At 42.3% G+C, this 23,487-nt stretch overlaps 1 protein-coding gene across 3 annotated transcripts in view; it reads left to right on the forward strand.

Annotated features, from left to right (window-relative positions):
* Positions 1-21,375, forward strand: part of LOC120992210 (B-cell receptor CD22-like) — a 371,322-nt gene extending 349,947 nt beyond the window's left edge. For all 3 annotated transcript variants that reach the window (XM_040421040.1, XM_040421049.1, XM_040421029.1), the window contains 6 exons: positions 4,024-4,266; positions 7,925-8,015; positions 9,001-9,058; positions 9,269-9,348; positions 19,876-19,930; positions 20,952-21,375. In XM_040421040.1, the coding sequence (XP_040276974.1) occupies positions 4,024-4,266; positions 7,925-8,015; positions 9,001-9,058; positions 9,269-9,348; positions 19,876-19,930; positions 20,952-21,077 (653 nt within the window). In that variant the 3' untranslated portion in view covers positions 21,078-21,375. The remainder of the gene's footprint in view (positions 1-4,023; positions 4,267-7,924; positions 8,016-9,000; positions 9,059-9,268; positions 9,349-19,875; positions 19,931-20,951) is intronic.
* Positions 21,376-23,487: the final 2,112 nt, after the last annotated feature.

The raw sequence follows: 23,487 nt of genomic DNA on the forward strand, positions 1-23,487 counted from the left end.
TGCGCAAATAGCCCGATGCATGCTCAGTTGCTTGTGTCGTGACAGTCGAATTGTCACCATTTGGCAGATGGATGACTACTCTCTCTCCACTATGTTAGACCCTCGCTACTGGTCCAAAATGGGGGCCTTTTTTTATAACCGCTGAGAGGGAGGACAAACTGAACTACTATCGAGACATCCTATGTAGTCAGTTGGCCGCTGCCTTTGTGCTCCATCGCCCATCCTCACCCAGGTCTGTTGGGGGTTGCCCTCTGTGCTCATGTTCCAGTCCCATGGCTGCTGGAGAGCAGGTAGACATACAGCAGAACCTGAACCAGCAGGTTGTGGCATACTTGGAGTGCACCCTGCCACCCCACATTGCAGATTCCCTGGACTACTGGGCAGCCAAACTCGATTTGTGGCCGCAACTGGCCGAGTTTGCCCTGGACAAGCTTTTCTGCCCGGTTTCCTCATGCTGCTGCCACCTCACCACTCTGTGGTCTCCTCATGCTGCTGCCAACTTAACACTCTGTGGTCTCCTCATGCTGCTGCCAGCTCACCACTATGTCACTGGGCCACTCTGTGGTCTCCTTATGCTGCTGCCACCCCACCACTATGTCACTGGACCACTCTGTGGTCTCCTCATTCTGCTGCCATCTCACCACTCTGTGGTCTCCTCATGCTGCTGCCACCTCACCACTGTGTGGTCTCCTCATGCTGTTCAGGTTCTAGTGTTAAGCCCTGGGGCTTCTGGGATTGTCACTGAAGCAGCCGTTGCGATACAAGTCTGAAATAGTGAATGCTCTTAATCAGCCCTGGGGCACCAGACCTGGGTCAATGCACTTTTTTTTTCATTCCTAGGTTTTTGATCTTCATTTTAATGATTATTAGTATTCCCTAGGGCTCAATCCTCACAATTCCAATATTGGGGGGCCCAGGAGTGTAAGCCCTGGGTCTCCAGACTTGACTCTCCATGTGTTCAGCCCTGGGGCTGCAAAGCTTGAGTTTCATCTTGCAGAAACATTTTTGGAAAGTTTGTTTTTGTTACAAACAGTTCTTTACAAACTGGGTCGTACATTCTTAGGATTTTTTATATACGATTTAATATAATAATAATAATAATAATAATAATAATAATTAATAATAATAATAAGTGTTGATATACAATATTGCTAAAGACAACCTTTCATTTCTCCTGACGTCTGTTTGTATCTATTCTCATGACTCAATTTTGTGTCATTCCTCTATTACTATGAATGAATTTCCAAGTGGCGTGTCCCTGGATCATGTCAGCCTGTGCAGAGACACACGCCAACTGGTAACACTCAGATAGACCTTTACTGCAAACTGCTAGCAGAACATTCATAAAGTTCTGACAGGAATAATAGTCATATGAAAAAATATATATATATCCAGTTTGTTAGTACATGGGGAATGCAGACAGTTACTAAAACAGACATGTCAGGAGAGGAGGCAGCTACAATTTAGTGTTCTTTTACTCCCTTTGTTTCTTTTTTTTGGCCAACTGAAAATCAATATCATGAAGTGTGAATGAGAGACCAAGAATACTGAGACTCACATACTTTGGAGACTTAGAGTACTTTCACACTAGCGTTGTTTAAATCCGGCGTTCAATTCCGACACCGGAACTGCCCGCCGGATCCGGAAAAACGTGTGAAAACTGATTACATTTGAAACCTGATCAGGATTTTGATCACAATGCATTGGAAAAAACGGATCCGCCATTTGTGGACTTTAACTTTTTTTTTTCACATTTTTCGGGTTTAACATGCAAAAGCCGGATCCGGTTTGACTGAACACTCGGCGTTAATGCAAGTCAATGGGAAAAAGACCGGATCCGGCGTTCAGTCAAAGTGTTCAGGATTTTTGGCCGGAGGTAAAAATACAACATGCTACGGTTTTCTGAAAAGCCTGATCAGTCAAAAAGACTGAACTGAAGACATCCTGATGCATCCTGAACAAATCGCTCTCCATTTAGAATGCATTAGCATAAAACTGATCAGTTCTTTTCCGGATTTGAGACCCTAGGACGGAACTCAGCGCCGGAAAAGAAAAACGCTAGTGTGAAAGTACCCTTAGAGTACAAAGGTATAGACAGGAGACTAGGATAACATTTAAGAAGTAGCTTACAGTATCTATACTTGGCAGCACACCAAACAACATGGTGTTATATAGTCTTACAAGGCAGATTCCCAACAATGGTCTGACTAAGCTGGAGCAAGGTTTCCAACATCTCAATGCCTTCCGAGATTTGGGAAACAGCAATCTGCTTCTTTTTTATACAATTCCTAAAATAGTGATGCCTCGAATATGCCGTTTTAAGCTGGAGGATGCACACAAACAGTATATCAAATTAGATGCAGTTCATAGTGGCAAACATAGAAACATAGAAACATAGAATGTGTCGGCAGATAAGAACCATTTGGCCCATCTAGTCTGCCCAATATATCTGAATCCTATGAATAGTCCCTGGCCCTATCTTATATGCAAGATGCAGATCTTTAAATAACAAGCAGTCATGTAAGCTACAATAGCTGCTAAACCTACCCGAAAGCCTAAGGCCTAGTCCAGAGGCTGTGAAGCCCATAACCCAGGCCTAATCCTCACAGACTCATATTCACTTTGCAACAAACAAAAAGTAGACAAAAAGTGAGGGGCAAGTCTAGAACTAGCTTATCTCTGTTCTCCTTCTGAAATCTAAAAGAAATTTCAAAAATAAAATCCCATTCACATATTTGGTATCGCTGGATCTGTAACAACCCACACCATAAAAAAATGGCAGAATTGCTTATTCTCCACCCAAAAATGCAATACAAAATTATATTAAAAAAAATGTTTTGTAAGTACCAATGAAATCTACAATTTGACCTGCAAAAATCAAGTCCTCATACAGCTGTGTAGAATGAAATGCAGAGAAGTTTTGAGTCTTGTGACGTGGTGATGCAAAATATTTTCTTTAAAAAAAGGGGGTTGTGTTATTGTGCAAAAGTAGTAAAATGAAAAAAACAAAAACTATATTGGGTCAGTTGAGATTTATGTTGCCGAAAAAGCAAAACACAAAAAATTTTGCACAATTACTTTTTGGCCTTTCTCTCTGAAATATTAATCAAAGTTTATCAATAAATTATATGTTCCTGAAAATGGTGCCATTGGAAAATACAAATCACTTTGCAAAAAAAAAACCTCAAACATCAAATGAAGAATAAAAACTTAGTCTTTAAAGGGGTTCTCCAGGAATTAAAAAAATGAAAATACTTAAATATTTTATTTTATTTCACAAATACCTTTCATTACTTAGAATGGCTTGTTTTGTCTAGGGAGAAATCATCAGGAGAAATAAAATGGCCACTGTCCTATCAGTACACACAAAATCTGTCCTAATAACACAGGAGGACAAGTTACTTCATCACAATGCGCCATAGTGCTTCCTCATCCTCCTCTCTGCACTGCTTGTCAGGAATCATGATCCTGAACATAGGTGAATCTCTGTGGTAATGGAGAAGATGAGGAGACATGAGAGGAGGGTGAGGTGTGGTTAATGAGCAGCAGCACTTGTTTAAAGTTTCCATTGCCACAGCAACACATGACCACAGCCTGTCCTATCCGTCCTCTCTGTACTTCATGTCTCCTCATGAACTTAATTCCCCAGAGATTTAGCTAAAGTTTTTATAATCTGTATTCAGGATCCTAATCGCTGACAAGTAAAGAAGATGATGAAGAGGCAGTTCTTTACCTCAGTGTTGTAAAGTAACTTGTCCTCATGTATGATCAGGACACGTTTTGTGTTAACTAATGGGACAGCGGCCATTTTGATTCCCCTGATGATTGATCCCCAGACAAAACGAGCCATTATAACTAATGAAAGGTAATTGAGAATATATTTATAATAACGTAATATTTAAGTATTTACATTTTCTTAATTCCGGAGAACCCCTTTAGGTTGTAACATTAACTAGTTAAATATGTTCTGTATGTTGTATATTTTCATTGAGCATATTTGATTGCCATTCATTCCTTCTGTAGATGCAACAACTGGAAGTAACATCACGGTGAAGATAAATGATGGATTTACTGAATTGATATGTGAAGTTCTAAGCAGCCGGCCTGATGTAACCCACTACATCTGGATGAAGGATGGGTCTATATTACAGAATGAGACAGGGAAGACTCTGACCATATACAGCAATGACAAGAGCTACAGGAAGTATTCATGCAGCCCTAATGGCAGTCCTGAAGATTCCTCCTTGGAAGAAACCTGCGAGAAATGTTAGTGCCCTGTAATGATGGTCAATAATTGTCAAAGTTATCTGAGGACCCTTCTTGACATTACTGTAACTGTGCCTTCAAAGGAGAGTCTTAGAATTATGTGGTAGCATGAGTGAGGTTGAAATACAGTTTTCCTACTTCAACCTCCTCAAGTGAGATTGTGACTTTTTTTCAACTTTTTAAAAATGTCTCTAAAAATGAAACTCATCAACATACATAACCATATTCACTTTCCCACTTACAATTCAAAACTGGAGTGGTGTAAAAATTCAAAAAGGTTGCAAACTTTTTGCACAATTGAGAGCAAAAGTCGCAAAAGAACTATTTTGCGACTTTGTGAAGCCAGAATTGTGGCGTGAAGGCGTGATAAATCAGGGCCCATGTCTACAAAATACTCGTAAACCAAGATAGGAAAGGAACAAACTAGAAGGTTATGTAGTACATACATAAACATGTTTAATTTTTAAAAAAAATCTACAAAAATTTCAATTGTTGTTATTATATTGTCTCCTTTTTGGTATTTCCCATGAACAGTTTTTAAGGTGACGCTGGGCCAATTGATGGGTATAATCAATTGTCCACTAGTTTTTATACTGCTCGTTATTGTAAAAAAAAAAAAAGATTGGGCATATAGAGTATTAAAGATCTAACAAGTCAAATCTTATTTCTCTGACACTGAGGGACAAGGAATCTGCTCTCATGTCAGTAGACATCCTGCTGACTGCAGCAGGGCAATCCTTCAAGTGGTGGAATTTCTTTTGAATATTTTTGTTTAGGGCCTCTACAAGTCTTGATCTCATCATGAACACTACACAAATGTTTGTCATGATTACCTTGATGTGCATGGGTTTGGGGTAATATTCTTTAAAGGGGTTCTATTCTGCCATGGTTGATGTACATGGAACTCTCTTTCTATCAAAGCTAGAACCAGCCCAGTACCTCACATATATCCAGAGGCTGGCAGCACAGATAGCATTTCCTTTCACAACGGCATGCTCTTTCTGCTGCAGCTCTCTCCCTGTCACAGCTTAGGAGGTGTGTCCTTTCTGTAGCAGATCTCTCCATGTAACTGTCACAGCTTCTAACAGAATTTATGGTGTGTGGCAGTTAATAAATGGCACTGAGCATATGCGACCACCTCAGTAGGTGGACATGGACAAGAGAGGAGAATTATATAGTGGAATACAGTACTGTAGCATTTGTAAAAGAAAGTAAATTATAAAATTAGCTCCTTCTTAGGCCTCATGCACACGACCGTTGTGTGCATCCGTGGCCGTTTTTCCGTTTTACGTGATTTTCTGCGGACCCATTGACTTTCAATGGGTCAGTTGAAAACTCGGAAAATGCACTGTTGTTCATCCGCGGCCGTGATCCGTGTTTCCTGTCCGTCCAAAAAATATGACCTGTCCTATTTTTTGGACAGACAACGGTTCACGGACCCATTCAAGTCAATGGGTCTGTGAAAAAACACGGATGCACACAAGATTGGCATCCGCGTCCGTGATCCGTGGCCGTAGGCTACTTTCACACAGATGGATCGCAGATCCGTCTGCATAAAAGCTTTTTCGTGAAAACTCATATATGACAGTATATTCTAACACAGAGGCGTTCCCATAGTGATGGGGACGCTTCAAGTTAGAATATACTAAGAACTGTGTACATGACTGCCCCCTGCTGCCTGGCAGCACCCGATCTCTTACAGGGGGCTGTGATCCGCACAATTAACCCCCCAGGTGCCAAACCTAAGGGGTTCATTGTGCGTATCATAGCCCCCTGTAAGAGATCAGGTGCTGCCAGGCAGGAGGGGGCACACCCCCCTCCCTCCCCAGTTTTAAATTCATTGGTGGCCAGTGTGCCCCCCCTCTCTCCCTCCCCTGTATTACTTTGTACATTCATTGGTGGCCAGTGCGGCCCCCCCTCCCTCCCCTGTATTACTGTACATTCATTGAAGGCCAGTGGGGCCCCCCTCCCTCCCCTGTATTACTGTACATTCATTGGTGGCCAGTGGGCCCCCCTCCCTCCCCTATATTACTGTAAATTCATTGGTGGCCAGTGGGCCCCCCCTCCCTCCCCTGTATTACTATACATACATTGGTGGCCAGTGCGGCCCCCCCTCCCTCCCCCTCCTAATTAAAATCCCTTCCTATCATTGGTGGCAGTGGAGAGTTCCAATCGGAGTCCCAGTTTAATCGCTGGGGCTCCGATCGGTAACCATGGAGACCAGGACGCTACTGCAGTCCTGGTTGCCATGGTTACTTAGCAATTTTTAGAAGCATTATACTTACCTGCGATGTCTGTGACCGGCTGGGCACTCCTCCTACTGGTAAGTGACAGGTCTGTGCTATAAGCAATGCGCCGCACAGACCTTTCACTTACCAGTAGGAGGAGTGCCCGGCAGGTCATAGACAGCAAAGGTAAGTATAATGCTTCTAAAATTGCTAAGTAACCATGGCAACCAGGACTGCAGTAGCGCCCTGGTTACAATGGTTACCAATCGGAGTCCCAGCGATTAAACTGGGACTCTGATCGGAACTCTCCGCTGCCACCAATGATGGGGGGGGGGATTTTAATTAGGATGGGGAGGGAGGGGGGCCCACTGGCCACCAATGAATGTACAGTAATACAGGGGAGGGAGGGGGGGCCCACTGGCCACCAATGAATTTAAAACTGGGGAGGGAGGGGGGTGTGCCCCCTCCTGCCTGGCAGCACCTGATCTCTTACAGGGGGCTATGATATGCACAATTAACCACTCAGGTGCGGCACCTGAGGGGTTAATTGTGCGGATCACAGCCCCCTGTAAGAGATCGGGTGCTGCCAGGCAGCAGGGGGCAGTTATGTACACAGTTCGTAGTATATTCTAACTTGAAGCGTCCCCATCACTATGGGAACGCCTCTGTGTTAGAATATACTGTCGTATATGAGTTTTCACAATCTAACTCAAATCCGATGGTGATGGGGACGCTTCAAGTTAAAATATACCATCGGATTGGAGAAAACTCTGATCCGATGGTATAATAGGGACTCCTGACTTTACATTGAAAGTCAATAGGGGACGGATCCGTTTGCAATTGCACCATATTGTGTCAACGTCAAACGGATCCGTCCCCATTAACTTGCATTGTAAATCAGGACGGATCCGTTTGGCTCCGCACGGCCAGGCGGACACCAAAACGACTTTTTCCTTCATGTCCGTGGATCCTCCAAAAATCAAGGAAGACCCACGGAAGAAAAAACAGACACGGATCACGGACCTACGGACCCCATTTTTGCGGATCGCAAAAAAAAAAAAACGTCGTGTGCATAAGGCCTTATGCTGAATTATACTGAAATACCATATATTGATTACTCAGACCCTTTAAGGAAGTAATTATTTTTTCTCCCATATTCCAAATCTGACTAGTATATTTGTTCCTGTAAAAGTGCTCCATAGGCCTCAATCCACCATCCATATGTGGACTTCCTAAAGACATGAGTGGATCATATAAGTATTGGGTACTGAGCTGCTGAAGCAGATGAGTTTCTCAGATTAATGGACTTCAGAAAACAATAAATAAGGTTGAAATAAATTTATAGTTGAAAGACTTGTAGATGTAAAATTAACCAATATTCAAATGATATATTCCCTACAACCACTATATCTTTTCTGTTTTTGTCACAGGTGATTCACCGGATTTGCCTCTTATTTTGGGGACAGCTGCTGGAGTTTTCATTATTTTTTTTTTAATTCTGGTCATTTACTTTTACCTAAGGTAATAAGAAGTAAAAATAAATTCATAATTATTGATATTTATAGAGCATGTGTCAACAGGGTCATCCCTAGGGCTTATTCTGCTGAGTAAAACAATATGTCAATTATGCAGGTCCACATTATGCAGAGTAGTTTCATTTTTATTATTATATAAATTAGGTCTTCGGGCCACCTAGCGGTGGGCACATTCCCCTCGAAGCACCACAGCTCCACTGTTCTGTTTTTACACCCACTACTTTCTCCCCCTTTTTTCATAGCACCAGAGCTCCTCCACTTTGCAATAATAAGCACCCCCCCTCCTCTTGATTTTAAGGGCCATGTCCCTGTTATCTCACTCCTGTACTATAGATTACACTGTTGGCGCATGCGCAGTGTTTTCAATCTGCTTCCCAAGCTTTTCAGCTGACAACTGTGCTTTTGCCGATGATGTCATCCTCCACCCGAACAACATTAAGCACCTCCTCTTCTTGGTGGAGGATGACGTAATCCATGCATGCACAGTTATCATCTTTACTGCTTGGGAAGCAGAAGCAGATCTACTGCACAAACGCTAATAGTGTAAACTACGGCACAGGAGAGAGATTACAGGGCCACACAGGGGCAGAGGGGAGTAAGTATCAGTGCAGAACAGAGGAGCTTTGGTGCTCCGAGGGAAAAGTGCCCGCCCCCCCCCCCCTTGGAGAGCAGAAGACCTAATGTACATATTAATAACAAGTCAAACTACCCAAGAAAGGTGCAAAACTGAGGCATAATTCTACTCATCAGAATCAACCCTACAGATCATAATGTCTGGTTTTGTAGTATTGATCCCGATAACAGATGCTCTTGAAATCCAAAATCACGAAAACCTTTGAAAGCCTCAACAGTTTCTACCTGGAAACACCTCAGATTTTGTCAGAAACACAATTTTTTTTAATGTATTATGTGCACAAATCAAATACTGTAAAACCTTCTTGATTCTAATTTTTGAATTTAATTTTTAATAGAAGAAAGAAGAAGTCCGCTCTTCCAACCTCCCCAATTCATGGAACAATCTCTACCGAGGTGAATACTGCACGTGGTCAATAATTACTTCCTTTCATTACCCTTTTATGTACTCTATATGACAATGTCAATTTATTGTCCAAAATTATCACTGAATTCTTGTAATCTGTGCCTATGTTCGACATATCCAGTGCCAAATGTTCTATGTCCTTCATTCATATTATTTTATTCCAAAATTAAATCTTCTATTATTGCGATGCTTCTTTTTAGAAGACTACGGCTAAGGATGAAAACCAATATGGAAATATTCAGAGTAATCACCATGCGGAACCACCTTCCATGAGACCAGAGTACGTTTCCCTTTGAATTTACAGTACAAATTCATGTATTTCACTTTAGGTTTCCAAAAACATTGCTTGTCCCTATCAAATAGTAACACAAAGACTAACAACTAGCAGCACAGCCTTAGTGAAAACATTGCCTAGAATTTCATTATTCCAATACAAACGACTTCATAGAATGTGCAGTGCACGGAGACTGGTAGCTGCAAAGGCAGCTTTTTCTGAGAAAATTTGGACCCTTTAGGCCCTTCAAGTTAACATTATACTTAGACTTTGTGAAAAACTTTGTGGAATGTTATTACAAAGTTCCACAACTCAACTATTTATGGGTATCCTCAAGAATAGACAATGTTGTTTTCACTCAGAGGATGATGTTTTATTTAGCTAGTGTGCTTTTATTTCTTTTTTGGTTTTATTAATTTCATCTTCTCTGATCCGTTTTCCTCTAGTATGCCTTTGTTTGGTTTGAAAAAAAACATTTTATCCACTTTCATTATTGTGAAATTTCATTCATTCATGCATGCTCCCTGGTCTTTTCCACAGACTGTATTCCTTGATCATATTAGTGGAAGGCTGAAAAGTCAGCCTGAATTTGTGGGAGGGGCCTTTTTAAGCTCCAGCCCCCAGCTCCTCAGGGCGCTTCTGTTTACAGCTGCTGCCGCCTTGTACGTCGCAGGTTTCTCCCCAGGGAAGGTATTGTATGCAGGCAGTTCTTGTTCCCTACACTGGGCTCCCCGAGCAGCGGCACAGCCTCCGGCTTCCGGTCACGAGGTCGGCGTGCGTTCCAGCGTGGAGCGCACGCCGGAATTCACTCTAGTCCCGGCGGTCTCCAAGATCAGGGGCTTCAGGACAGGTAAGCGCTGTCCCCACAAGCTATTTCCCCCCCACAGGAGCCCTCCGACCCGGGCCCTCATGTTCCAGGCTTCCGGTCGCGGGTCCGGCGTGCGTTCCAGCGTGGAACGCACGCCGATATCTGCTCTCAGACCCGGTCCCCGCTACCCACACACGGCTCGTCCCGCAGTTCACCCCCAACCATGACGCAACCAACTACTACTAAGCCCATCTTCACATGTCTCCCTGCTCTGGGGGAGGCCGACGCGTGCGTTCCAGCATGGAACGCACATCAAATAAACCATTACCCCACATAGGGTATAGGTAGGGGTGTCCGCACGTCAATATTCGCTCCAGAGCCGAGCGCTTCGCCTCGCTCATGTGGCGGCGGGATGGGCAGGGTACGGCCTGCTGGTCACCCCCTCCACAGGGCTTCACCCGTCCCGTCCTCTGGCTTGCGCGCAGTCGCAAGGCCGCCGTGCGCTCCAGCGTGGAGCGCACGCCGGAACCCTCGTCCAGGCCTAGGCTTCCGGTCACATGACCAGCCTGCGTTCCAGCTTGGAGCGCACGCCGGAATCCTCGCACAGGCCTGGGCTTCCGGTCAAATGCTCGGCGTGCATTCCAGCGTGGAGCGCACGCCGGAATCCTCACTCAGGCCCGGCAGCTCTAATCGGCCAGGTGGCTCCAAGGCAGGTAGGCTCTGCCCCCACTGGGTTCCCCCTTACAGGAGTCTCCGGGCCCCATGTCCCGGGCTTCTGTTGATCGAGTTAGCGTGCGTTCCAGCGTGGAACGCATGCCGATAGCTGCTCCCACATCGGGGTCTCCCCCTCCACAGGGCTTCACCCGTCTCGTCCTCTGGCTGGGCTTGTTTGGCGTGGAACGCACGTCAGACAAGTCCATATACGAGGTAGGCAGGGGTGTCTAGCTCCTGAGCAACAACTGTTCATGTCTTTAAGCGGACATTTTATAAATTGTGGGCACAAAAAAAAAAAAAAAAAACTCAGCAGGGTTACCCAGCAACCAAAACGGTCAGAAGCGCACACCCGCCGTACCGCGGTGGGATGAAGGAAAAGTTATCCTCTGTCCCCACTCTTAGGGGATCAGGGGGAGGGCTCCTGGGTCCCCGTTAGTCCTGGTAGGGCACTAGCTTAGTTCTGAGGCTGAAGAGAGCTGGGGGTCTCACCAGGTGTAGGTTAGGTCTTTTTCGCACCCCATACGCGATCATCCGTCACCAATCGTTCACGGAAATTATCTGTTGGCCTTACTATTAGGTCTACGGCCCCCAGACTGGCACCCCCGTCGAAACAGGCCACACGCGGCAAGCAGGGGTATCTTGCCCCTGGGCAACGACGGCCCATGCCCACAAACAAAACGAAAAAAGAAAAAAAAAAAAGAATAAAAAATATATACAATGAAATCGGTAGGTTCCAATCACCAGCCATTTCATACGCACTCCCGCCGTGCCGCAGCAGGAGGAAGGCAAGTCATCCTCGGTTCCTCATTTAGGGGGAGGGCCCCAGGGTCCCTGCTGGGTGGAAGGGACCTAGTTTCAGCACGGCGTTCAAAGAAATCGGGGTCTCACCACGAGTAGGCCAGGTCATCATTGCACGCCATACCCATTCAGCGGTCACTAAACGCTCACTGCAGTCATCTATTCTATGGTGGCAACAGTGCCATGGGTTATATGTATGTACTTCACGTTATATGCTGCTGTCTCATCTACTAGTTCGCCAGGCTCACACCTACTTCTGTCTCCTGGATCACCCACGCTCACACCTACTTCTGTCTCCTGGTTCGCCTAGGCTCATACCTGCCTCTGTCTCCTGGTTCGCCCAGGCTCATACCTGACTCTGTCTCCTGGTTCGCCCAGGCTCATACCTGCCTCTGTCTCCTGGTTCGCCCAGGCTCATACCTGCCTCTGTCTCCTGGTTCGCCCAGGCTCATACCTGCCTCTGTCTCCTGGTTCGCCCAGGCTCATACCTGCCTCTGTCTCCTGGTTCGCCCAGGTTCATACCTGCCTCTGTCTCCTGGTTCGCCCAGGCTCATACCTGCCTCTGTCTCCTGGTTCGCCCAGGCTCATACCTGCCTCTGTCTCCTGGTTCGCCCAGGCTCATACCTGCCTCTGTCTCCTGGTTCGCCCAGGCTCATGCCTGCCTCTGTCTCCTGGTTCGCCCAGGCTCATACCTGCCTCTGTCTCCTGGTTCGCCCAGGCTCATACCTGCCTCTGTCTCCTGGTTCGCCCAGGCTCATACCTGCCTCTGTCTCCTGGTTCGCCCAGGCTCATACTTGCCTCTGTCTCCTGGTTCGCCCAGGCTCATACCTGCCTCTGTCTCCTGGTTCGCCCAGGCTCATACCTACTTCTGCCTCCTGGATCGCCCAGGCACGCACCTACCTCTGCCTCCTGGATCGCCCAGGCACGCACCTACCTCTGTCTCCTGGTTCGTCCAGGCTTATACCTTCCTTCTGCCTCCTGGATCGCCCAGGCACGCACCTACCTCTGCCTCCTGGATCGCCCAAGGCACGCACCTTCCTCTGCCTCCTGGATCGCCCAGGCATGCACCTACCTCTGCCTCCTGGATCGCCCAGGCACGCACCTACCTCTGCCTCCTGGATCGCACAGGCACGCACCTACCTCTGCCTCCTGGATCGCCCAGGCACGCACCTACCTCTGCCTCCTGGATCGCCCAGGCACGCACCTACCTCTGTCTCCTGGATCACCCAGGCTCACACCTACTTCTGTCTCCTGGATCACCCAGGCTCACACCTACTTCTGTCTCCTGGATCACCCAGGCTCACACCTACTTCTGTCTCCTGGTTCACCCAGTCCCGTCACCCTCCTCAGTTATGTTCTCTTTTTCCTTCCGAACCTTATGATTTGCCCTCTCAGGAACGTGTCCTGATCGTTCACTTATGCGACATTTGGATCAAGGTCAGGTGACCCAACACATTGATACAGGTAGTAACCCCTAAGCCAGGTACATTGCCCAGACCGACTCAAGCCTTCTCGTAGGCACCAGTCGTACTACGTTCCGATCTCATATCCCTCCTTGCTCACGCCAGGAACCTGGTTCAGCACTCCCTCTCCCCCTATACCATCAGGAACTACCAAGCCGGTGTCAGGGTTTACGAAGGTTTCGCCAGGTCCCACCCGCAGGTGGCTTGGACGATGTCTCCTACACCCTGGCGGTTATAGCCCACTGTCACCGCAATCTCAGGCTGTCATTCAACACCATCAAGCTGTACCTAGCGGGGAGACAGCACTGCGCAATGCTTCATAACCCGAATGGAGGTTCCATTTTTTCAGTGCAGGCGGTAAAAGCTGCCCTTAGGGATGCAGAAGTGCGGGGACGTCCCTCCCGCCCGTAGGCAGCCTGTCTCCGGCGAGATGTTTAGGCGACTCTCGTCCGCGCTGGATGGATTTCCTTTTTGGCCACTCTCCTAGTTTGATTATTAAGGCAGCCATGTATCTCGGGTTTTACGGGTTCCTCAGGCCAGGTGAGTTCACCAGCACCTCCCCTAAACGTCAGGGGTCGCAGGTGCGACAGTTGTCCTGGGCCCATGTCCATTTCGTCCTCTGGCTACCTTCCACGAAGGCCAATCAGCATGGACCACCCTCGGAGGCCAGGTTTTAAAACCTCCAACGATTGGTGGCCAGTCATGGTCCCCCGTCAATTGCTGGCCCTGTTGCAAGATGCCTCCACAGAGGCCCCGCGGCTTCCTTGGCGTGGGGGGGCCCCTGTCGTCAATCCAGTTTGTGTCCCACATCAGAACGCTGGCCTCAGGTCTCGGTTATAACCCGCTGGCCATCACAGGACACTCGCTCCGAACCGGAGCCGCGTCCTCAGCATCAAAAACGGGGTCCCGGCGCACGTGATTAAATGCATGGGTAGGTGGCGCTCTTCTTGCTTCACGAGATACATCCCGAACTCGCATGTTGAGATTTCCCAGGCATTTTGTAATCTTGCTCTCTGGGTGGTATTAAAGGCTTTTGGTCACTACTCTGCTCTCCTCGTTTATTTTTGCCCACTACTAGGCTTACCCTCGCTCCTGGCTTCCGGCACAACACAGCCAGCTAGGTCAGGGGAAGCACTTCACCCACTCATCACAGTTAAGCCTCTCCCATAAGTGGAAGGCTGAAAAGTCAGCCTGAATTTGTGGGAGGGGCATCTTACCTTTTTAAGCTCCAGCCCCCAGCTCCTCAGGGCGCTTCTGTTCACACCCACCCACCCCCCCTGTTCTCAAACACTCCCTTTAGGGTACGCCCACTACTAGGCTTACCCTCGCTCCTGGCTTCCGGCACAACACAGCCAGCTAGGTCAGGGGAAGCGCTTCACCCACTCATCACAGTTAAGCCTCTCCCATAAATTATATTAGAAGTTAATAAACCTGGGCAAGATGGAGTAGCCCCACATTACTGCTACAAAATAGGAAGCAAACCAGTTAGACAATGGACTACATGAATAATTATCTATACCGGTATAGAATGAATATGGTGCCATACAAAAAAATATATACGGTAATAAACCATATGTATAGAAAAAAGATGGCACTGTCGATCACTGGTACGCAGTAAAAGGGCTATAAAATATATTGCTGGTGCTGCTAACCACACTACTTTAAATAGATAGAATAGGGACCACATAAATACATACTGTACTGTAGATACAGTAGGGTACAAAATCTGGAAAGGGCTCCTACAATCATAATAGTGTATTCAATAAATATATATAGAATGACAATTGGCATCAATCACAATTCCATCCCAGATTATTGAACCCTAAAACAGCTGCACAATTATAACAGATAGTAAAGAGCACATATATGTGCAGCAGAAATCAAAGTATAATCATATTAACAAAAATAATCCAGATCTTCCCATAATGGAGAAAGTCCAGCCCTTTGGCATAAATGGTTAGCCATAGGATACCAGCAGATGAAGCACAAGATCAGCAATGAAGATGTCATTTATTTATAGTGTTGGGCACGAATATTCGAATAGCGAATATTAATCGTGAATATCGGCACTTAGAGAATTTGTAAATATTTAGAATTTAGTGCAACATATTCGTAATTTCGAATAGTCTAGATTTTTTTTCATTAGTACCCTCCCTTCTTGCTTGCAGGCCAATGAGAAGGCTGCAATGTCTTTGTCTGAGATTAGCAACATCCCTAGCAACCAATAGGAAAGTTCCCTCCCCCTTACTATATAAGAACCTCCCCAGAAGCCATTTTCTGCAGTATTTTGCAGATCTGAGAGAGACAGCAGTATTATTGCTGTGCTCTGTGCTTTCCTGTGTCATTACATTAGTTAGTTAGTTAGTTAGTTAGTTAGTTAGTTTGCTTATATATATAATACAGATAGTTAGTGGGAGATAGTCAGTGTAGGTTATATCCTGATATAGTGGAGCTAATAGGTTCTGCTGTTCATACATACATGCTACAGACATAGAGCTGTGATGTCACGACAATACTTAGTGCACCAATCACTAATATGTAGTCAGACCTGTTAAAATGTGAAGTTGCAGGTATTGCGCCAAAATATTCTCCTAATTAGTGCCGAATATATTGGAGCACTCTATCTGCATATAAAGCTATTGTAATGTTCTGCCGTGCCAACCATTCTCTCCAGTCTCAGGAAACTTCTAGCAGCTTGACAAATGTAGCTATAGTGTATTTCTGTAGTTCGCGCGCATTACACGAATATTACATTGACGATTTTTCGCGATCCAAAAATTAATCTCGAATTTGCGAATATATGACAAATTTTCTACCAAATATTCACGAAATATTGCGAATTTGAATATTGCCCCTGCCGCTCATCACTATTTATTTACCGATCTGCTCTCCAGAGGTGAGTCCAGCCACACTAATGCTGCACCATCGGCGTCACTCTATTACCGTGGCCACCAGTCCATGCTGACATTGGTGCTGATCTGCCTTTCAGGTAGCAGAGACGCTGGGCTAATCAGACTTGTTGTATTTGACCCTGTGTGTTATCTCTCCTTCTGTTCGGTGTCGTGACTCTCAGGTTTTGATTTGGTTTGGTTAACTACCCCTTTTTCCCATAAGGTCGTGTGCACTTAGACTAAGGACTGTTGCCCAGTTGGGGGCTTCCATTTAGGGTAGATCATCCAAGTAGGCCAAGAAATCCAATTCGGGTACAAATCGATTCTAAGAAAAAAAGGAAAGAGCTTTAAATGCCTGGAAAGGTTTTCTGTCTTATCTATCTATCTATCTATCTATCTATCTATCTATCTATCTATCTATCTATCTATCTATCTATCTATCTATTATCTATTATCTATCTATTATCTATCTATCTATCTATCTATCTATCAATTATCTATCTATTATCTATCTATTATCTATTATCTATCTATTATCTATCTATCTATCTATCTATCTATCTCATATCTATCTATCTATCTATCTATCTATCATCTATCATCTATCTATCTATCTATCATCTATCATCTATCTATCTATCTATTATCTATCTATCTATCTATCTATCTATCTATTATCTATCTATTATCTATTATCTATCTATTATCTATCTATCTATTATCTATCTATTATCTATCTATTATCTATCTATCTATCTATCTATCTATCTATCTATTATCTATCTATCTATCTATCTATTATCTATCTATCTATCTATCTATTATCTATCTATCTATTATCTATCTATCTATTATCTATCTGTCTATCTATCTATCTATTATCTATCTATCTATCTATCTATTATCTATCTATCTATCTATCTATCTATCTATCTATTATCTATCTATCTATCTATCTATCATCTATCTATCTATCTATCTATTATCTATCTATCTATCTATCTATTATCTATCTATCTATCTATCTATTATCTATCTATCTATTATCTATCTATCTATTATCTATCTATCTATCTATCTATCTATCATCTATCTATTATCTATCATCTATCTATCTATCTATCTATCTATCTATCTATCTATCTATTATCTATTATCTATTATCTATCTATCTATCTATTATCTATCATCTATCTATCTATTATCTATTATCTATTATCTATCTATCTATCTATCTATCTATCTATCTATCTATTATCTATCTATCTATTATCTATCTGTCTATCTATCGATCTATTATCTATCTATTATCTATCTATCTATCTATCTATCTATCTATCTATCTATCTATCATCTATCTATCTATTATCTATTATCTATCTATCTATCTATCTATTATCTATCTATCTATTATCTATCTATCTATCTATCGATCTATTATCTATCTATTATCTATCTATCTATCTATTATCTATCTATCTATCTATCTATCTATCTATCATCTACTATCTATTATCTATTATCTATCTATTATCTATCTCTATCTATCATCTATCTATCTATCTATCTATCTATCTATTATCTATCTATCTATCTATCTATCTATCTATTATCTATCTATCTATCTATCTATCTATCTATCTATCTATCTATTATCTATCTATCTATCTATCTATTATCTATCTATTATCTATCTATTATCTATCTATCTATCTATCTATCTATCTATCTATCTATCTATTATCTATCTATTATCTATCTATCTATCTATCTATCTATCGATCTATTATCTATCTATTATCTATCTATCTATCTATCTATTATCTATCTATCTATCTATCTATCTATCTATTATCTATCTATCTATCTATCTATCTATCATCTATCTATCTATTATCTATTATCTATCTATTATCTATCTATCTATCTATCATCTATCTATCTATCTATCTATCTATCTATTATCTATCTATCTATCTATCTATCTATCTATTATCTATCTATCTATCTATCTATCTATTATCTATCTATCTATCTATCTATCTATCTATCATCTATCTATTATCTATTATCTATCTATTATCTATCTATCTATCTATCTATCTATCTATCTATCTATCTATCATCTATCTATCTATCTATCTATCTATCTATCTATTATCTATCTCCTATCTATCTATCTATTATCTATCTATCTATCTATCTATCTATCTATTATCTATCTATTATCTATCTATCTATCTATCTATCTATCTATCTATCGATCTATTATCTATCTATTATCTATCTATTATCTATCTATCTATTATCTATCTATCTATCTATTATCTATCTATTATCTATTATCTATCTATTATCTATCTATCTATTATCTATCTATCTATCTATTATCTATCTATTATCTATCTATCTATCTATCTATCTATCTATCTATTATCTATCTATCTATCTATCATCTATCTATCTATCTATCTATTATCTATCTATCTATCTATTATCTATCTATCTATCTATCTATCTATCTATCTATCTCCTATCTATCTATCTATCTATCTATCTATCTATTATCTATCTATTATCTATCTATCTATCTCCTATCTATCTATCTATCTATCTATCTATCTATCTATCTCCTATCTATCTATCTATCTATCTATCTATCTATCTATCTATCTATTATCTATCTATTATCTATCTATCTATCTATCTCCTATCTATCTATCTATCTATCTATCTATCTCCTATCTATCTATCTATCTATCTATCTATCTATCTCCCTCTCTCTATCTATAGAGACATTCTTCTGAATCGAATTTCAAGAAATTCTGATTATAACTTATCCAGATATTTTGGAAAAAATCAAGTTCAGTTTCAATTTTATGGAATCAGTCCCTGCTCATCTCTGATTGGGAACAATGACTGCATGTATTGGATGAAGACTGCTGAAGCAGTGGGGTACCTATAGGAGATGCAGAGGAAGTGGTCACACTACGTCCCTGGTACTATAATTGAGGTTGCAAGTACCATATATAGAGTGTGTCAGCACATCTCCAGTGAGTGCACTGGATTCAGGACGCTTCAGCCTTCCAGGAAATTCAGCAAAAGAGAGCAAAACCAGCACTCCAGAAAAGCGTAATAAAATGTAACATTCATTCCATACTTGTTAAAATGCATCATGTCCAAGTGCAGAGGTAGCACACCATCTGATGCGTCATACGAGTCATGTATTTTATGGAATAAATTTGACATTTTATTACATTTTCTGGAGTGCTGGGGTTGCCCAAAGACTCTTTTGCCACATAAGAAGATACTGGTACTATGAACTGCACATGGTAGGTAGGGATCCCTGTAAAAGATTTTGCATTCAGCCCCAAAACTTTATGATATACTTCAGATATCAAAATAATCATTGTAATTCCAAGAGATCACTAGTCCATGACTCTACTTGGCTTTATCACACACCAATACCTTTGCACAAGTATTTTTAGCTTAGTTGGAGTGCAATCCCATTTCTTAGGGTTGGACTGGCTGCAACAGCAAATACAGATCTATGAGTTATGTGCCTTGTATTTCATCCATGGTGGACTACTAGTATTTGTACATTTTGTTCTTATGATTGTTATTGGTCCCAGCAGGTGGATCACCAAATACGGTATTATATATTGAAGAAACATCCTAGTGAAATGCCATCAATAACATTAAGCGTTTAATCACTTTAAATGCAAAGAGCAACTATGCTATTGATATATGCACGCTATTCTAAAACAATATATTGTTCTTGCAATACCATTCCTAGCCACATGGGGTGGTGTTGAAAATAGATATTGAATAATATTTTTCTCATTTTTTTTCCCCCCAGTAATTCAGTGGATATGAATGTTGATGAAAACTATGTAATTTACAGCAACAGTGAAGTAAGTAAATTGGTTACAGAAGTAAAATTCACTTAAAAGGAACCCAGCTCAGCTTCCCTGCACTTCTCGGATTAAAGCTATTTTTTTCACTCATTTCTTCTACAATATCTGTAAAATAACATTACTCAGTACTTTCTAATGGAACAATTTCTTCTACAATATCTGTAAAATAACATTACTCAGTACTTTCTAATGGAACAATTTTATATTGCATATGATGTGGTGGGAAGCTAAAAAATTGGAATAAAAATGTAGTTCTGCCATAGTTTTATGGGTTTCTCTTACCTATGCATTAAAACGGACTGCTATAGATATTCCTTAGCTCTGCAATAACATTTTGAGACATATTTTTTGAAACTTTTTTTTACAAGTGTCCAAGTGTCCATAGTGGACTTGAACATGTGATGATCTGATCACTTCTTCCACAGATTGCAGTGATTTAAAACTGCAGACTATGGGAGATTCAATATGTTTGTATGGAGCCCTGCCACAGACAGAGCTCCATAGGAACAATTGTTGAGGTTGCCTCCGAGCCTTTAGAAGGCTCAAAGAATGGCTCCTTCAATCTCACTGAGGGAATGTTGTTTGGGCTTTGGGATCACATTGCTTCTGGGTAAAGTCACTTCAGATGCTGTTGCCACAATTGGTAACAGCATCTGAGGGGTTAAATGTCCATGTTCAGCCTTATTGCCAATCTCAGACATTAGCTCCAGGTGTTTCCTCTGTAAAACAGCAGGCATCCGGCAGTAATGCTCTTGAGTGGGCAGCATGTTTAAAAGACTGCATCTGGATGTATATCTATTTGTGGGACGAGGTTCCATTAATCAATATTTCCATGGTGTGAGATCATTAGACATTATATCATCAAACTAATTACTTAAAATTGCTGTGTGTCTGTTAGAAACTGGTGGCCCAGGTGATTAGAGACAGAATCTGGCTATTTTTAATGTAGCAGTACAGATGGTTTTTATAAAGTCTGTCAATATATATTTGTACGTAATATTTCATCTTTACTTTGCAGGCCCTGCAGCCTTCATGTGAAGTTGAATATTCCACTATTGCCCATGGACAGCCTGAACAGCGTCCACTAACTCCTTCCAGAGTCCGCAATGTAGAAGATGTGGAGTACGCAACTTTGAAACATTGAAAATGATATTTACTAGTTTATTAAACTAATTCAGGACCGGGGCAAAAATGAGTCAAAAAGTATATTTCTCCTTGGAGGACCAAGAATGTCCTTGCATTAAACAAAAAAGGCCATTGGTTCAAATTAGAACGTTGCAATGCTTATTTTTCCTCCATGGTAGTTAATGAGGTTTTCTGTGAATATTACAGTTTAAGGGAAGGTCTTCGGTCTGCATTTCCTCCCAGTAGATTCCTACCTACTTAGTCCCTGACATTCCGGTCTTGCACCTTAACTCCTATTCCTCCGTCTTCCAGTACCTGGCTTGGACATGGCCATAAGTAACGCTGCAGTCAATGATTGGCTTCAGCTGTAAAGTGTCACTTGGGAGGGCATCACCACTGACGCCAGTCATTAGCTCCAGTGGCATATGTGGCCATATCCTTTCCCCGGCCAGAAGTACAGCCAGAAGCCAGAAGATGGAGGAACTAGAGTCAGCTTGCAGGACTAGAGCAGCAGGAAACTATGAATCTTTCAGAAGGCTATGCTGACAAGGGGCTAATTACAGTTGATCGCTAATTTCCCAGCTGTGTGATGAGCTTATTTTTATTGGACCCATCTACCCCTTACGGATACAGACTTTCATTTACGATAAGTATTTGGTGAATTCACTATGGTTTTACATTACTTGCTTTATTTTAATTGTATTTGTATTTTTGGATGATATGTTAGACTTTAGACTTTATTATTGTTATTTTTACATTTTTTAGCATACATTAAAAGGTTGAAAATGAAATGAATAGATAAAAACAGTGCTCTTATTTGTGCATGAGACAGTATTATAGGTGTCTTCATACTACAAATACAGTAGGTCATTTTGCATGAAGATCAACTCAAAAGAGGACTGTGTACAATACGAAAGTCATAATCGAAAATTTCACCTTTTCTTAGTTAACAATTTCAAACTTTTGCATGAAACATAACAAAGTTCAGACAAAAATATTCTTCCTGTAATACAACGTCTAATTCACTGGCCAGAGTAGTATAGAAGTTATACTTCTGAACATGTTGGCAATATTTTGGAAGTTGTATTCGTGTGCATAGGAGATAATTGCCACAGACAGTGGGTGTAGATTATCCTAAGAGTGTTATTATGGCAGTCCCCTGGTTTTCAGCTTTTAACCCCTATACAAAGGAACCACCAGGCTGCTACCTCTAGAAGAAGTCCCAATGTGGTGATAGCTGACCCACAGGAGTCACAGGCACCAGTACACAACAGTAATACTTGAAATCATTAACAAGTCAAGGTCAGGGAGGACAGTATTTGTTTGAATCCATGCAACAAGTCCATGGTCAGGCCAGGCAGGAAAAGGTCAGCGTTACTTAACTAGCAGGGGTTGGTACATGGGTAGACAAACAGAACAGCACACCTTACGCAGGAACTAGCAAGCTAGATACACCTATTGCTCACCTATTTACCCTCCCACAGGTAAATTTGCCTTAAATACTCACAGGTGGGAAGCCAAGTACTGGAAGAGATTAAGATGCTTGTTGGCCCTTTAAAGGGGTTGTCTCACTTCGGCCAGTGGCATATATCATGTAGAGAAAGATAATACAAGCCACATACTATTGCATTGTTATTGACCATATCGCTTCCTTTGCTGGCTAGATTCATTTTTCCATCACATTATACACTGCTCGTTTCCATGGTTATGACCAACCCTGCAATCCATCAGTGGTGGCCATGCTTGCACACTATAAAAAAAAGTGCCAGCCTCTCTGGTGTCCAAGACCGCAGGAGCACACATAGGCTAGCGTTTTTTCCTATAGTTTTTTCCTGTATGGCCAACACTGCTGGATTGTAGCAAATTCGGTGAAGTTGGCTAGTGTTGAGTGCGAATATTCGAATTATAAATATTTATCTCAAATATAGGAATCATGTTTTCAGATGTTAAAAAATGACGAATATTCGATATAGCGAATATATAGCACTAAATTCTATATAGTGCTACATATTCGTTTTTTAGAATATTCATCATTTTTCTTCCTTCTTAAAGTATAACTGTCGTATATATTTTTTTTGGAGTATTGGATTGTGGTGATTAATATCTCCTTGGTGGCCCTATTTCAACTTTTCACTGTGTATTCAATTACCCCTTAATTCCAAATTTTTGTTCCCTGTACTGCCTATTTTTACCTGTGCTTAGAATAGGGTTGCTAGGCATGGTCCGTCTATCTGTTGAAGGACGGAGGACGCAGAAGCAGGCTGTGTGCAAGGTCAGATTACTGACAGCCAGGGACTGTAAGTAAATGATTAAAGCCAGGTCCTCCCCAGCAGCTGATAACAGTGCCTGGGCTGTGTGCACTTCTCCCTGTCCCTGCGCTTGGCAGACGCTCCCTCACTCAGCAGAGCTGGAGAATGCAGAGTTGAAGC

Source organism: Bufo bufo, chromosome 1 (assembly GCF_905171765.1).
Source record: "Bufo bufo chromosome 1, aBufBuf1.1, whole genome shotgun sequence".
Classification (NCBI taxonomy): domain Eukaryota; kingdom Metazoa; phylum Chordata; class Amphibia; order Anura; family Bufonidae; genus Bufo; species Bufo bufo.